Below are 17,543 nucleotides of genomic sequence, written 5' to 3'. Positions count from 1 at the left end.
ATAAAAATATATAAAATGTAGATAAATGCGAGAAAAAAATCCCTGTGGATTAATTTCTGAATCTGCTAACTCCTGAATATTTTGAAATTTCTTCAAAATTCAAGCTCCTCTTTCTTGTTCTCCAAGAAAAAACACTTGAGTAAAGAAATACACCTCGGGTATCTGAGTGACTCAGATACAACTAATATAAGCGTCTGCCTTTGGCTCAGGTCATGATCCCGGGGTCCCTGGAGTGAGCCCTGCGTCTGGCTTCCTGCTCAGTGAGAAGTCTGTTTCTCCCTCTACCTCTGCCCCTCCACCCTGCTCATGCACATGCTCGCGCATGCCCTCTCTCTCTCTTTCAAATAATAAAATCTTTAAAAAAAAAAAATACCACCTTAACTTGCTGGTAGAAACAGAAGGCTTCTAGATGTAAAGTCATTACCTCCATCATCTTCTAAAAAACCAGCACTACCAAAGAGTGAATCAGAGGGGGGAAAATAGAAGTAGAATTATCATAGATCTCCAAATGAAATTCACACACCAATTTGAAATGTCGGCAAAAAGATGTTCGGTTAAATAGCCTGATGGTATTGCAGACTCCCTGGATGGAACAAGCAGACGAAAATTCCTCGCTCTGACAGAATAGGCATTTCCTGTGGGAGGCACCTGTTTATTATTCAATTGCCATTTGTCGAGAAAATATAGCTTTGAGCAATCTCATCTTTTAGGAAATTAAAAGAAATAGAATTCCTCAAATTACTAGCAAATTTAACTTACTAGTCCCTTTCCTAAGAATCTGAGGACAAGTTAGGAAAAATGTTTTTTGAGAATACATAGTTATTAAAATTCATATTATGGATTCACACTGGTATTTTGCTGTAACAAACAGACCACACGGCCAGACAGGATTGGAACAATAGACTCTGAGAAATGAATTAGATCATTGTGGGTGTGGGAGGTACCATTTAACTGAAAGAAGATATGGTTTATTGAACAGTTCTTTATTGGGTAGTTAAGAGTTAATCCATTTCCAAAACTTGAGTTAATTGCTCCCACATTCAACTGATCAGTTTGGACTCAGAATTGGTTTTCTGGTTTGACACGTCACGTGATGGACAGAGAACCGAGGTGCTATTTTAGACTGGGTATAAAAAGGTTAACTTAAAGAAGTTACCCCAAACATCTCCTCTGCATTATTTACTAATCAAGTGCAGGGTAGCCTAACACAAAATTCTGTTAAAGTATAAGTAGTTTACTTCTATTTTTTTTTATCTTGAGAATCAAATTATTAACTGATGTCTAGCCACTCTCCGTGGGGATATTTATTAAAAAAGAAAATAGTGAGTGAGGGAGATACTAGGAAGTGAAAAGTGAGAAGAAAGGTAATGCAAAGTCTGAGTGAGCAAAGATGATTTTAAAATATAGCCTTAGGTGAGATAAAGGAAAATGAATCTTTATTCCTCTATTTCTCTGTGGGGAGGTTGCCCAGATGTTTAAAAGTAGCATTCAGAACCAGGATGGAACATTCTGCTCTGTTCCGGTGAGGTTAAAATTGGAGTAACTCTGGGCTGGGAACAAGATTTTACTTTTCTTTTTCTTTTTCTTTTTTTTTTTTTTTGACAAATAACATGTGTACAATGGGTATTACATTAATATATTAAAAAGCAGTTCTTCAATAAAAACCGGTCTATAAATATTTTGATACTGTATGAGGTACCTAGTAGGTATACAGTAAATCTTTATTCTCTTCTACTCAGCTGTGGCACATTGAATAATGTGAGAGACCTCTCATTAGGCATCTTAACTACAACAAAATAGTTAATTTGTAAGAATCTCAAACTTGTTAAAGGAAGACAATCCTGAAAATATTCTAGTTGGTAAAGGATAACAATTGAGCATTAATTGTACAATTCTCATTATTCTCTATCTAAAATGTTATCAACAACTGTTACTTAATATGCTGCCTTTACTGTTTTATCTCAGTAATTATAGGAGGCTTTCATATCCGTGCTTATGATTTCTGCTCTACAATCCTATTTTTTATACCATTTTAGGTTTCTCAAATGGAAACTTTGTTTTCATTGGAGTTCCTAGGCATAAGCTCCAAAAGTATGAACTGCTTTTACAGGAATGTGAAGCCTCCATTTTGGCTTTGACAGACCCAATTTTCTAGGTAATAAAGATTCACCTTCTTACTTAGAAACTAGATAGAGTTCCCATGTTCAATACAGGAGACCCTGTCAAATTTGAGTTTCAGCTAAACAATGAATAATTTTTAGTACAAGTATGTCCCAAATACTGCCTGGGACATACTTATACTAAAAAGTATTCAATACCACAGCAACAAACGTCAAAACAAACTACCAACTATATAATTAGTCCAAACTAACAACTGTACGTGTACAACAGGATAGCTCACCAAACATGGATAGTACTTTGATTTTGTCATAATGTTTCTGAATTAAAGTAGGTTTACTACTTACTTTACTATCTGCTATATTTTATAACTAATCATTTTTTAAATCTGCTGAAGGAAATGCAGGGTTGCTAGCTCTTGATATAAAAGCAAAAAGATGCAGGTGAATTTCACAGATACATAGAATCTCACATCCCCATGATAACTTTCTAAATCCTACTTCTTGTGAAAGAGAAATTGCTATTAATTTTATGCTAAATTATCCTTTGCTTCAACTAGTAAATTTCTATGATCTATGTAATATGACAAGTTTTACTGTTCTAGAAGAATTCTGACATTCTAAAACTTCTTTTAAGGTTTCATTTACTAAACATGTTAGATCATCAGAAATCTAAATCCCTTCTAATCTTCTAATTCTCAACCCACAAACCCAATTTGTTTCGTAGGCTTCGGGAAGTGAGAAACATGAGATATTTATTTGTAAGTCAAAACCTAAAGGAAAATCCCTCTGACAATCTGAGGATGACTTGTAACATGACATCCGCAAAAGAGCAGAAGAAAAATAAGTTGTTTAAAATTATGCCTCAATGAAAATCAGAAAACCTTCTAATTATAATGGAACATATCGTATGCCTGCATTTCAATAAATATCATTTTATCTTGGATGCTTAATCATGTGAAATCACTTAACGTAGGCTAAAATCCATGGATTAAAAAGAAAAAAAAAATCATGAAATTCAAGATTTCAGAAGTGTTTTCATTTCCATTGTCAAGGCCATTTGGAAAAAAATAAAGTACAATAGCACCATTCTAATGTGTACCCTAATCCATCTGTCTATATCCATTACCACCATACAAAGAAAAAACACAAGAATAAATACTTCATTAAATGTGCTGGTAGTTCGTTTTGACCACCTCTATTTCAAAATGCATTATGACTAGCAAAACTTTCAAGAAAGGTTATTTTCTGATGGAAAGACAAGGCTAAGAAAATAATTCCTACAATATTTACAAGTGCATTTCATCTATTACCACTCTGTGGAAACAAATAAAAACTGTCTTTAATATTTATATAATTTTAGCATTTGAGATCTTTTCTCAAGATGAGGCAGTTACATGAAAGACAATATTTTCAACATTTTTAATTTATCTTCAGACTGTTTAGTTTTATTCCACAGCACATGCATGTATAATAAAGTACAGGTACTTTATATCAACTGTGAAATATAGAAAAGCCTGCTCCTCTCTCCAGCATTGCTGTAGGATGTGTTACCAAACAAGCAGGTAAGTCCAATGATGACCTGCACAATATAGTCAGCACTAATAGAGCAGTCTTCTCCAAATGCATTACAAAAAGATGAAAAAATATCTTACACTTCAGAACATAGCAATTTTGATGTCACACATCCAGGGAATTCCAAAGTGACAAACATTAGTAACTTTAAATCTGTAGGGTCTGGATTAAAAACATAAAGGAACTTCGGACAAATGACAATGCATTCAGAAAAAAGAGACAAGGTCGAAGGGAAGAGTCTCTTCTTGAGGGTCTAATTAGGTGCCCCCCTCCCTCTGCTTTTTAAAAATTTATCTCATACGGACACCTTAGCAGAAGCTATCAGCTTTGACAGAACACCGAAATCCTGGCAGTGAACCATAAATTGACCATTACCATAAAAAGAGCTGCTAAATGAGAAACCATGTGCTCAGTATAAAACTAATTTCATGCTTTCAAAAGCACACAGTGGCTTCTAGCAAGATAGTGGCCCTGGGACTTGCTGAGACAGATTGGCGAACACAAATGGTTTGCTCCTGATGCGTCTGCTTAGCCAAGCTTCACATGTACTGGCAGTAAACGGGGTTCTCGAATCTTCTGTCAAACAAATACACACTTATCTATAACTTCAGAGTTGAAAGCTATAAAACAGCTGCCTCAAATAAATTTAGCAGGGAAAAACACATACACATATATAAATACATACCCCATGTGCCATGTTAGCTTCCAGTCAAATAAAAATAGATTTCTCTGCAGACCTAACATACTAAACCGACACTTAATAAGCATACTGCTTTGTGAATACATCATAACTCCCGGTCCTTTCTTCTTTAGAAACAGCTTCTCATCGTGTAGGAATTGGGAGTTCGAAAAGCCTAAGCAACAGGACTCCCTTCTACTCCGAGGCTAACTTCGAGCTTGCCCTTGCCTCGTTGGCTTGCAAATACTCTATACTTATAATGCCGCACCTGACCTTTTCAGGCATGGTGATCTACTAATTGAACTTTCCGGGTCAGCATCTGTACTTTATTTACACTTAAGTAATAAAATCTGCTACATTTAAACGTCACGTCTAATTAAAAATGCTTTATGAAGAAATGCTACTAATTTTCTCCTTCTTTCATTCAATATACTATCTCCAAAAATCAATTACTATAGGTTGCCCAGTGCCTGACAGGTCATAACTTTGAATTATTAATGTCAAGCTTAACAAGGTGTCAAGTCCAGGATATAATCTTTTTCACTTACTTTCTTAGTTATATCAGAACCATCACTTGTTTCCTCCTATTTTTCATGTCAAAGATTCTACAAAGTACATTCAGTTCACAGTCTTTTACATGTATATATGTACCTGAAGCACATCGTAGCCCTGCTAATTACCTACTTTCAGTAATGACAGCAAATTGCATAATATTACTGACTTGTTCTGAATGTTTAAAATGCAAAGGAAGTCACCTACTGTTAAGATGTCCTCGGCAAACAGCTAGCACAGAAAGAAAAGAATGCTATCACACCGTGCATTTAAGGAGTGACTTCCCAATAAAATTAAAGAATCGTCTATTTTGCTTCACGGTACTGCCCCTTCCAATCTGTCAGCGCGACACGATAAACACAATTGATAACTCCACAGGATTCAACCCAGCACACAAATCTGTTACTGACACACCAGAGCCCCCATCCAAGTTTTAGAATAAAAATGCTCACCTCTGCTAGGAAGTCCACTCCACATCCTGGCTGGGCTTTCACCAGCTCTGAGAGCAACCAAGTTGGATAAACAAAACTTCCAGTATGTAACCAGTGTGATGCACGGCGCTCCCAAGACTTGGCTCCAGCCCTGATTATCTGTGTGACGGTACCGCGCTATATCGGTGCAGCTCCAAACCTTCCCAGATGCTGGCTTATTGCACTGCTCATTGAAAATCCTTTACACGCTGGCAACATTTTAGGAAAGGACAAGCACACTCGGAGTCATTTGTAAAGAAAGCAGAGCAATTTCAATGCTATATCTCCATGCGTGCTGAAACCAGAATCACTGTCAACCTACAAGTCTGAGGTGGATTTATGCTGAGAAACAGGCAACCTAAGCCTTCATTATCAATGCATGAAATCAGCCACTGTGATCAAATTCAAGCAAACCACAAAAAGGATATGATTATGAAAGGCTCCACAGATTTAGCACCAAACCTTGTGGAAGGAAGAATCATCTACTGAAATTGTGTAAATGTTAAAAATAGCTCGGGCTTTTCAACAATGAGCAGGATGCAGAGAAGAAATCAGGAGTATATATTATAGGGACTGATCGTAAAAGCTGCAAAATTCAAAATAGCTGTAGGTTCCTGAGACTTTTCTACAGACAAATAAAATCACTAGAGGCTCTCACAATTATAACAAAAAAAAATTTCCACGTGTTTGATGTAGGTAAAGAACAAATTAAATATACTTTAACCCCTAATTGCTGGTCTCTAAATTAAAATAATAATAAGAGTAAAAGCATGCAGGAATATGCTAACAGCAGGGCAAAAGCCCATCCAATTTACTCTAAGACAAATTCTTAAACAGTAAAGATTAAAATGTGCTCTGTATAACAAGAAAATCAACACACAAAGTAAAGAATATTTTTAACCCCACAGTTCTTGATCACTTATTATTTTTTAAAAACTCTATAGCTCATGAAAATCCCTACCCTCACCACCCCAACTTTGAACCCTCACCTTTCCTTTCCCCATCTTTTCTCTCTCAACACTAAAATATAAGATGCAAGACATAGCTGACAACTCTTAAAAAAGGTACAAGGTAGACTATCCTAGAAAGTAGCAGCAATGATTTGAGATCATAAAATAAGGAGCTTTGACACATGCAAAGTGCAAAGCAAAAAGGACATGAAACATTTATCAAAAATCTCAAAAGTAACTGGAAGAAATTCTTAGTCAGTAGCATTGACAAAGAACAAAGTTAAGGTTCTAGTCAGATTTTTAAAGATGGGCTTTAGGTTATCAGTGAGATTCTATATAGACAGAGCAAAGCAGGAGCCAAGCAAGGCAACCCTGATTTGAGGATCTTATACCACTACCTCTTAGGTGCCACATTCAGTAGTATCTACTAAATCCAAAACATCTGTGTACAAACAAACACTGCGCCCAACATATATTTACATAGCACAGCATTTGGAACAACTTTAAACATGGCACCCACAAAGGTATCCACATTATATCTCTGTGTGTATATCTGACTCCTTATAGGCCACTAGTTAGAATCCCTTCCGTGGGTTCTAACCCACGGTCATGCACACAAGCATGTTTGTCCATGCCCCAGGAAAATGCCCTTATCCTGTTGCAGTTACTTCTACTACCTGACTTCCATTCATTGTGTGCCTCATGATTCACTGATTCAGCAACTACTCAATGTTTTCTCTCTGTCTCTGGCTCTGTGTGTGTGCTTTTTTAATCTTAGAAAATAGTTCATGAGAGACCGTGTGCTGAAAACTCCTTTTATTATTACCATACATGCAACTCCTTAGTAATAAGATAAAAGTTTAAAGTGAAACCATAATATTTGATTATCGGTCCTTAATCCCTAATCTAAAACCTTAATGCCAGATGCATTTCAGAATTCAAACGCTTTCAGATTTTAGAAAGATAATACTCTGCATAGACCATGAATTATGTAATGCCTCCAGTAGAGTCTGGGGCAACACGCTATAGTCAAACACGTTAACATTTCTGCAGCAAAACATGTGCATATTCATACTAGTTGGGATAAATAAAGACTGTAATTAACCTCATATCAGTTCAGGTCAGGTTTTGCCATCAATATGAATTATAAAACCTTCTGATTTTCAGGGCTTCTTGGGTTGCGAGAATTACAAGTGAGGAGACCTGTAGAAATGTTTACCTAACACTGTTAAAGGGATTGGATTGGAAAATGGTTCCTAAACGTGTGTTCTCTTGCTTGAACAAGAGATTTGGAGATTAATGTTGCTTTAGCAGAAAGTCGAAAAATATGAGAGAAGGTGCTGAGACACACAGCAGAGGAGAGATGGACATGTAATGCAGGATGAAGAAAGTAGGGCACAAGAGAAGAAAGTAAGAAGAAGCCACTCAGAATTACTGTGTTGAGAAAAAAAAAAAAAAAAACCCCAAATATGATTATAATGATGTCAAACACTCACTGATGAACTACTTTATACCCAGTAATGTGAAAGGCACTAGACAAAATTTTTTTTAGCAATGTACTTTAAAATTTTCAAAAGAAATTTTTAAAAGGAAGAATGTATCTCACTCTCTTTTCATTGTACCCCAAAACAAAACATCCATAATGTATAACGTCATGTGTGAGAAATGTCACTAACAAAAATAAGCTTTATGAAGTAAAGGTCCCTGTTTTATTGGTACATGTCATGTACTATTTGGTATAAGAGTTCTTCAAAATCACTTGTAGAAAAAAAATGTAGTAATGTTTTTTACCATCAATACTCAATTTAACTTTAAAACCATTTTTTAAAAGGAATATTTCTCCTCCCAAATATGAATATCTGCTGTGTTAACTTCGAGTGGTCCTATGAGTATAATTCCCAAATTCTTTTTTAAAGTAGGTACGTTAAAGATGTTTAAGATAGCATTGACCCTGGATTAAGACTTTGGGCCTATAGAACATTCATCATCTTCAAAGGTGGTCAAAGGGTACCAATTTGCACTTATGTAGGACGACTAAGTCTAGAGAGTTAAGGTACAGCATGATGCCTATCAATACTGTACTGAATACTGGAATTCTGCTAAGAGAAATTTCAGTCATTCTCGAAGAAAGAAAGAGAGAGAGAGAGAGAGAATGCACACACACAAAATAGTGGTCATATGAGGAGATGGGTATGTTAATTAGCTTGATGACAGCAATCATTTCATTATATATATGTATACTGAGTCTTGTTGTACACATTAAATACATACAATTCTTATTTTAAAAATGAAAAGACTCTACATACTCTACCTAAAAAGAAGAGCATTTCTTGAGTGACTTTTGGGGCCCAGACGTGCAGTGAAGAAGAGTTCCAGAGGCATTTAGGAGAATGTTCGTCATCCTATTCGCTCACTGTGCAAAGTGTAACAGAATGTGTGGCTCCAATTTTAAAATCTAGAATATGGTCACAAAGTCATATTCCATCTGAAGAAAGAAACTGCATTCATTCATTTCTGACAGTAGAACATAATTTAGTGAATTCTTTCTTTAGTAACTGAAATAGTGCCCCAGGGGTTTGCTGGGGTTATTGCCGCTTCTAAAAGCAACTGACTATCTGAGTACCTAACTCCCCAGCATCAAAATCAATATCTCTTTATACCTTTTACATCATCTCCACATAAGAACGTAAACTTCCAGCCTCTATAGGCCAAGAGTCTCTGGACTGCAAGGCTGGCTCACCAGAGGGCAGGCTCTTGAAATGAGTCCACATAAAGTGAATGCCATCACACTTAGGCCAAAAGAAAAGAAAGAAAGAGAGAGAGAGAGAGAGAGAATGCGCACACGCAAGGAAGGAATTGCTCTGCTTTCATTCATAAGGAACTTCAATAAGCCATACAATACAAATACCAATTGAATTTACCTGGGGATTAACACTGTGGGGGTACTAACTCTATGATTATTTGGAAGAATAGACTCAGGATTTTGTAAAATACTTAGAAACTTATAATGATCATTCTGGCCAAGACAAAGAGCCAGAAAAGTATGTTAATGTTTTCTCTACTGTATCATCACTGGGTCTAAATTATTCTAAGTAAGAGAATTCTTGGGCCCTATCAATAGGGATTTATACTATGGAAAGCATATGTCTTCTTAAATCCAAGTTAATATATATTAAACCACGATCCTTTTCCCTTCCAAGTCTGGTTTTCCAATAGAAAATTATGGGAAGTTATATGGACTCTATCTACTAAGTGGGCTGTATAGCGATTATTCCATGGAAAGATTTCTATGGACTTATAATTAAGATGTCTAGGAAAACAGTGCATTACAAATAATTGAATCCACCTACTTACATAGTGAAAGGCTTTTCTTACCTAGTGCACTTACTAACCGGAACTCACTGATACTTTGTCAATGACTTGTTATACTTTCATCATAGTACTGATATTTTGCAAAGTATTTTAGTTAAGTGATGAATGACCATGTTAAGTGATAACTGAGTTAAGTGATAACCTGAATCATCAAAAATGAGGAAAAAGCAAGTATTTGGAACCATATGTTTCTACTACAGAAGTAAAACACATCATATTGGTGAATTCTAGCCCTATCACTGCATCTATCACACAAACCTAAGTTTGTGTCCTCAAACATTAATGTTCATATCTAATGTCTCTTAAAATGAACTACCACTTTTTTTTTCCAGACACGGAGCAATATTATGATATTTAAGCAGTCATTTTTATTCCTGAAAAGTGAAGAAAAATCTCCTGATCCTTTTTCCCTCCCACCTCTTGTCAGGAACAACACACACCCACCACCATCCTCCTATCTCCCTTACAGATCTTCCCTAAGTCACAGAAGAACTTCTGAAAGAGTCTGTCAAACTAGCATGCTCCTACGCACACATGCATGTCCACACTCCAGCTCACCCTTGGTCAGGATTTCTTTGCTTTCCATACGCATTAGTAAGTTCCAGCAAAATGTGGGGATGGAAAGGAGGAAAATATCTTACTTCCCCTATACTTGTGGCACCACCTTGTGGCGATTCTATAGCGTTACTGTTTCAAGTTTAATTTTTAAAGTTCAAAACTGAGGGAACAATCTCGAAGACAAAATTTCATTTTCAATATACAGGAGAGGCAGTGGGAGAAATTTGGCCTATGAATTTAGGATCACATAGACATATTTCAATAGTTGTAATACCTATCACAGTGTCCTGACCCTCATAGCTGATTCTCGAATCTAGAAGAGGTATGAAAATAGGAGATCCTCAGATGGGAGAGGGGAAAATAGCTGAGGATCCTAGAAGATCCTAGAGGCATCAAAGAGAAGCCCAGAATATGGCAGCAAAGGAAAGGATGCATTATACAATGCTCCAAAGCACAACCCACTTTCAGATCTTGTTCTCCCTTTTTCCCTCCAAGTGATTTCTTCTACCTCTTGCTGCAAAATCACTTGGCTATATCACTCTCCCCTTCTCTCTCCGGGCTCCCAAAGTGTCAACTTAAAATCTACTCAAACTCAGTACAAAATTCCTAAGGCCACATAAAAAGATGCCACTTCTCACATCAAGAGGCAGAGTCAGTGTTCCCAGCACTTGAGTTTGAGCTGGTCTTGTGACCAAAAGGCCATAGTTGTTGCAGCTTCTGCTCTTACTGAGTGACGGGGCTGCTGTAGGACTGTGGAAGGAGGCCTCGTCTCAGCCAGTGGAAAAGGAGTCTCCTGGTGAGAATGATCCAGACTACAGCCGGCACCAACCACCAGATGCATGTGTGTGAGGCAATTGTAGACCATCCAATCCAGCTGACACACAGGCTACCTTTAGTGGCATGAGTGACCTCCTGTGAGTCCAGGACAAGGACCACATAGGTGAGACCAGCTCCAATCTCTGATCCAGAGGATCGTGGCTAAAATAAAGCATTGTTTTTTTAAAAAAATGTCTAGCAGCTACTATCTCAGATTTTGTCTCTCCTTCTGATTTTCTCACTCAGCTTCAGCCACATCTCAGCTTTTTGGATATGACAAACTGTCTCTTTACTCCCTTTGAATCAGTGTTTCTCCACTTTCTTGGCCTAACTCTTGTTTATTCTTAAAAGCTTGAACTTCAATGAGATTAGACATTCTTTTGGAATTAACTGAAGGTGAGAAAGAAAATGGGCAGTTCAGTTAGTAGTCACTGAGAAAACAAACATTAGATAACAAGGAAGTAGTCATGAATTCTTTTCATTTTTACTTTGTGAAGAATTTGTTGCAAAAAGTTATGAGAGGAAATGCAGAGGATGAGAAAGATCTTAGACTTTGAATCTTTGTGTGGCTTTTGGAAAGGCCTTTAAATCTCTCTAAGCTTCTTAACTATAATGTGAGGAGTGTCATACTTCACGTGTAGGGTTGTGAAAACTAACGTCATTATTTCAGTCTTTCCATGATAACCCCTATCTCCAGTGCACCTCACATCAAGTACCACCGTGTCCCTCTTATGACCGTTCAGCTCAACCTTCATAATCTGGGCCTGACCTTTCATAGCTTTAAATATTATTTGTGCCAAATGAGTGCCAAGGGCAGGATCAGAAGTCACAGCCTAAGAAAGAACTCTTTTTATTTTGAGGAAATATGGATTCCCAAAACCCCAGAATGTAATTAATTCTCCCTACCATGATCCTTGGGGGCAAATGTAAAGTTAACATTTTTTACTCCATCTAGTGATTTACCTGCTTCTGGGTATCAGAATATCATGTATCCCTGACTAACTTCTGAGCAAAAATGCTGGTACATCCAGAGAGAGCACTTACAGCCTCTCTTTTCTGATTCAACTTCCACATCAAGTACACAGTCTGAGCAATAACCTTTAAGCACAAACTAGGCAATTTCTGCCCTACCCAGCTTATACCCATAGACGGAAGGCAAGAACACCATGGTGAAGAATCAGGTCACAGAATTAGGCCAACTTGTTTCAAATCCCAGCCTTGCCTCTTCTAGCTACTACCTTCTTCATTCCTCATTCCCACTGTATGTAATAATAGTACCTTTCTCATAAATCTGTTGTGAGAATTTAAATAAAGTAACCTCCTTAGCACAATATCTGGCACAAGGTAAGGCCTCATTCATCCATTCAACGATGGTCTAATGAAGGTCTACCTTCATTGTATTTATGATATTGTAGAATGCACAGAGTTGCTTATAAAGCTCCCAGCTAGAGGTAAGTTATGGGATTGGGGAGTGGGGGAGGGTGGCTTTGTCCCTCTAATTCTGTGGCATCACCTCTCTATTTTCATGGGTCAGTGAATGCCCCCAGAGAAGACCAGGAACACAGGAAGGCCATTTTCCTCTTTCCTGACCAATTCCTAAGTATAGATTTATCTGAGATAAGAAGCTCTTTTTCTGGTTATCAATCGTCCTCCATGGGTTAGATTGGTATTCTCAAAGTGTGATTTCAAACCAGGAGTTTCCCCTGAGAACTGGTTAGAAATGCAAGTTCTTGGGGTGCGTAGGTGGCTCAGTGGGTTGGACCTCTGCCTTCGGCTCAGGTCATGACCTCAGGGTCCTGGGATCGAGTCCCACATCAGGCTCTTTGCTCAGCAGGGAGCCTGCTTCCCCGTCTCCCTCTGCCTGCCTCTCTGCCTACTTGTGATCCCTCTCTCTGTCAAATAAATAAATAAAATCTTTTAAAAAAAGAAAAAGAAATGCAAGTTCTCAGGATCAACTTCAGGCCTATTCAATCAGAAACTTTGGGGATGGCATCCAGCAAGCTGCCTTCTAAGCCACCCTTCAGGTGATTCTGAAGCACGTTAAAATTTGAGAACTGCTGAGTTAGATGATCAGTTATTTATACATCGATCACTTTATTTATTTTTTTAAGTTCAAATACTCCTCAGAGAATTAGAATGGTAAATGGGATAAGAATCGAGGGGAAATACTATAGCAATAGGTATTGAGGATAATAGGTCCCAGCCTTTGAGAGCAGAGAGCAAGATGAGTGTTACTAGCAACACTACATAGGTAATAAATGTGGTCAGTTTTATTTGGACCTGGGAAGTTGTATGTGGGTTGTGGAAAATAATCTCTGCACAGCCAGCTGATATCCTAGGGAAACACCATGCTGAGATGTGTGGACTTGATGGGGAGGCTCCTGGTTGACATAAACCAGAGTGGCACAGAACTTAGGAGAACTCTGAATTCCCACAGCTGCACATGATTTTTTTTTTCTATGTTTGAGAAACTGTGTTCTTCCTATGCTCCCAGAGAACAAAGAAAACTCTCCTGTTCTAGCTACCTTCTATTTTGCCTGAGGGATCTTCCCTCCTTTTCCCTCAGTCATATTTCACTCCGGCAATAATAAACTATGGTTTGTCCCTACATGCATGGACACTGCAATCACTTCTATTTGGAATGTTGTTCTTCCTTGAATAACCTGAATCTCATCTTTGAATATTTACCACAAATATCACCTCTTCTGGGAAGCCTTCCCTGACCTCTATAAAGTTAATCATTCCTTTTCTCTGTGCCATCACATCCCATAAGATAAGGAACTTGAACTCATTCTGGTTTCCACTGATCATACATTTTGTAAAAACAATGGAATAATGTACCAGTCTGGATGTTGACATGGACACCATCTACCAATCTTCTTATTCCAATTTCCCCCGTTATACTTGAATTCATTTATGTATGCGTGCATGTGTGTGTGTGTGTGTGTGTGTGTTTCCTATGTAGGTTCATGTAACCACTACCACAATATCCTTCATGTTGACCTTTCAAAATCACACCCACTTCCATCCTGACACCTCCCCTCATCCTCAACCCCTGAGAACCACTGATTTGTTGTCCATTCCTAAAATTGTCCTTACAAAAATGTTGCACAATGGAATAAGGCAGAGGTAACCTGATGAGATTGACTTTTTTCATTCTGCATAATTCGCTAGAGATTCATCCAAGTTGTTGTGTATATCAATAGTTATTTCCTTTTTTTTATAGAGTAGTATTCCTTGTATAGATGGATCCTAGTTTAACACATCAAATCCTGGGAACCTGGAGACATCTTATTTGGAAAAAGGATCTTTGCAGAAGTAAGATAAGGATTTTTTTTTCCCTCTTAAGATCCAATTTTATTCTGAATGCATGTTTAAACATTACAAAGAATTTCAGCAATATTTACTATTGTCCTTAATCTACCCTGCCACAGAATGGTAATAATGTTAAATGAAAAAGCAGGAATAAGACATTATATGATAGTAACTGGTGAAATGTGGTATGTGTGCTTTATGTGTGCACATGAATGTACATGTGGGTGTATGTGTAGAAAAACAGAGTCAAGGTGGGGGAGGCATGGGAAAATGCTGACAGAAAATATTTAAGGGGCGCCCGGGTGGCTCAGTCAGGTAAGTGGACTTTGGCTCATGTCATGATCTCCTGGTCCTGGGATCCAGCCTCTCCTGGGGCTCTGTGCTCAGTGCAGAGTATGCTTCTCCCTCTGCCTCTCACTCTGCTCCTAGCCCCCCACTTGTCCTTGTGCACGAGCTCATGATGGCTCTAAGATAAGGATTTTGAGATGAGGAGAAAATCTTTAATTATGCAGGAGTTCCTAAATCTAACAGTGAGTGTCCTTATAAGAGAAATAGGGGTAGATTTGAAATAGTCCAAGAGAAGAGGACACAGACACACAGAGGAGAAGATGTGAAAACAGAGGTAGAGACTGGGGTGATCTAGTCACAAGCTACAAGTCACTAGAGGGTAGAAGATATAAGGAATAGATTCTCTGTGGTGCCCCTGGAGGTTAATGAAGCCCTGCTAAAGTTCAGATTTTATTTTATTTTTAAGTTTTTAAAAATATTAATTCCAGTATAATTAACATATAGTGTTATATTAATTTCAGGTGTATAATATAGTGATTCAATAATTTAGACCACAGAACTTTGAGAGATTAAATTTCTACTGTTTTAGACCATCAAGTTTATGGTACTTTGTTACAGTAGCCTCAGGAGACTAATACAGAGTGGTTTATAGTTAGTTCTTGGCTATTACCAATAATGCTACTCTAAGCATTCATATACAGGTTGTTGTGGGAGCATATGTTTTAATTTCTCTGGAATAAATTTCCAAGAGCACAATTATTGGGTTGGGTGATAAATGTAGGTTTAGTTTTATAAGAAACTTCCCAACTCTAGTTCCATCCATGTTGTCGCAAATGGCAAGATTTCATTTCTTTTGATGGCTGCATAGTATTCCATTGTGTATATATACCACATCTTCTTGATCCATTCATCTGTTGATGGACATCTAGGTTCTTTCCATAGTTTGGCTATTGTGGACATTGCTGCTATAAACATTCGGGTGCATGTGCCCCTTTGGATCACTACATTTGTATCTTTAGGGTAAATACCCAATAGTGCAATTGCTGGGTCATAGGGCAGTTCTATTTTCAACATTCTGAGGAATCTCCATGCTGTTTTCCAGAGTGGCTGCACCAGCTTGCATTCCCACCAACAATGTAGGAGGGTTCCCCTTTCTCCACATCCTCGCCAGCATCTGTCATTTCCTGACTTGTTGATTTTAGCCATTCTGACTGGTGTGAGGTGATATCTCATTGTGATTTTGAATGGATGGAACTAGAGCGAATCATGCTTAGCGAAATAAGTCAAGCAGAGAAAGACAACTATCATATGATCTACCTGATATGAGGAAGTGGTGATGCAACATGGAGGCTTAAGTGGGTAGGAGAAGAATAAATGAAACAAGATGGGATTGGGAGGGAGACAAACCATAAGTGACTCTTAATCTCACAAAACAAACTGAGGGTTGCTGGGGGGAGGGGGTTTGGGAGAAGAGGGTGGGATTATGGACATTGGGGAGGGTATGTGCTTTGGTGAGTGCTGTGAAGTGTGTAAACCTGGTGATTCACAGACCTGTACCCCTGGGGATAAAAATATATGTTTATAAAAAATAAAAATTAAAAAAAAAAAAAAAGAAAAAGAAACTTCCCAACTACTTTTCAAAGTGGCTACACCATTTTACATTCCCATTAGCAATGTTTGAGTGATCCATTTACTCCCCATCACTGCCAACATTCCGTGTTGTCACTATTTCTTCCTTTAGTCATTCTGACAAATATATATTAAAACCTCATTGATTTGTTTCATTTCCCTCATGACTAAAGATGTTGTACACCTTTTCATACACTTATTTGTCATCTGTATATCCTTTTCAGTGACATTGGTCTTCCTATCTTTTACCTATTTCATAATTGGATTGTTTGATTTTTTTTTATTGTTGAGTTTTGAGAGCACTTTGTATATTCTAGATATTAGTCCTATGTTAAATATTTGGTTTACAAATATTCTTTACCTTCTGTAACTTTTTTCATCCTCTTCAGATGGTAGTTTTCAAAGTAAAAGTTTTGAATTTTGTGTGAAGTCCGATTTATCAATTTTTCTCTTATGGGTCATGTTTCTGGTGTTAAGTCAGAACTCTTTATTCTGCCTTGGGTCCCAGAGATTTTTTTCTATTTTTTTTTCCTAAAAGTTTTATATTTTTATGTATTACATGTAAATCTATGGTACACTGGTTTATTTTTTGTGTATGGCATAAATTTAGTTGACTTTTTTTGTTTTGCTTCTTTGCCTATAGACGTCCAGTTGCACCAGCAAAAGGTCATCTTTCCTACATTGATATATGTGCTATCGAAGCAAGCACTCTTTCCTACATTGAAATGCTTTTGTACCTTCATCAAAAATCAATTGAGCATAAATGTGTAGATTGGTTTCTCGTCTATATTTTTTTCCATTGGTCTAAGTGCCTATATCTCTGTTCATAAATAGTCTTGATGACTTTAGATATATAGTAAGCCTAGATATTGGATAGAGATTTTTACTGATTTATTCTCTATGTCAAGATACTTTAGCTATTCTAGAGTCTGCGTTCTTCCATATACATTTAGAGTAAGGTTGTCTATGTCACCAAAAGCCTTGCTGAGGTTTTAATAGGAATTGCACAAAACCTATAGGGTAATTTAAAACATACATCTTAGCTATCCTGAGTTTTCCAAGCCATGAATATGGTATGTCTCTCCATTTCTTTAGGACTTGATTTATTTTCTCAATGTTTTGTAATTTTTAGCATACACATCCTGTACATTCTGCATGTTTTGTTTTATTAGATAATAATAATAATTTTATTATAAATTATATTGTTTTTACATTGCAGTTT

General features: G+C 37.3%; 1 protein-coding gene across 6 annotated transcripts in view; it reads right to left on the bottom strand.

Annotated features, from left to right (window-relative positions):
• Positions 1-17,543, bottom strand: part of ZNF385B (zinc finger protein 385B) — a 408,464-nt gene that overhangs the window by 281,581 nt on the left and 109,340 nt on the right. Inside the window, exon 1 of one of the 6 annotated variants that reach the window (XM_082689370.1) lies at positions 5,376-5,531. The exons of the other annotated variants lie outside the window; for them this stretch is intronic. Within the exon in view, the coding sequence (XP_082545496.1) occupies positions 5,376-5,400 (25 nt within the window). The 5' untranslated portion in view covers positions 5,401-5,531. Of the gene's footprint in view, positions 1-5,375; positions 5,532-17,543 lie in introns of those variants that run through there. 6 annotated transcript variants of the gene reach the window in all.

Source organism: Mustela nivalis (genome assembly GCF_964662115.1).
Source record: "Mustela nivalis genome assembly, chromosome: 11".
Taxonomy (NCBI): domain Eukaryota; kingdom Metazoa; phylum Chordata; class Mammalia; order Carnivora; family Mustelidae; genus Mustela; species Mustela nivalis.
Note: the sequence above shows the minus strand (reverse complement) of the source record. Positions and strands in the feature narration are given on the sequence as shown.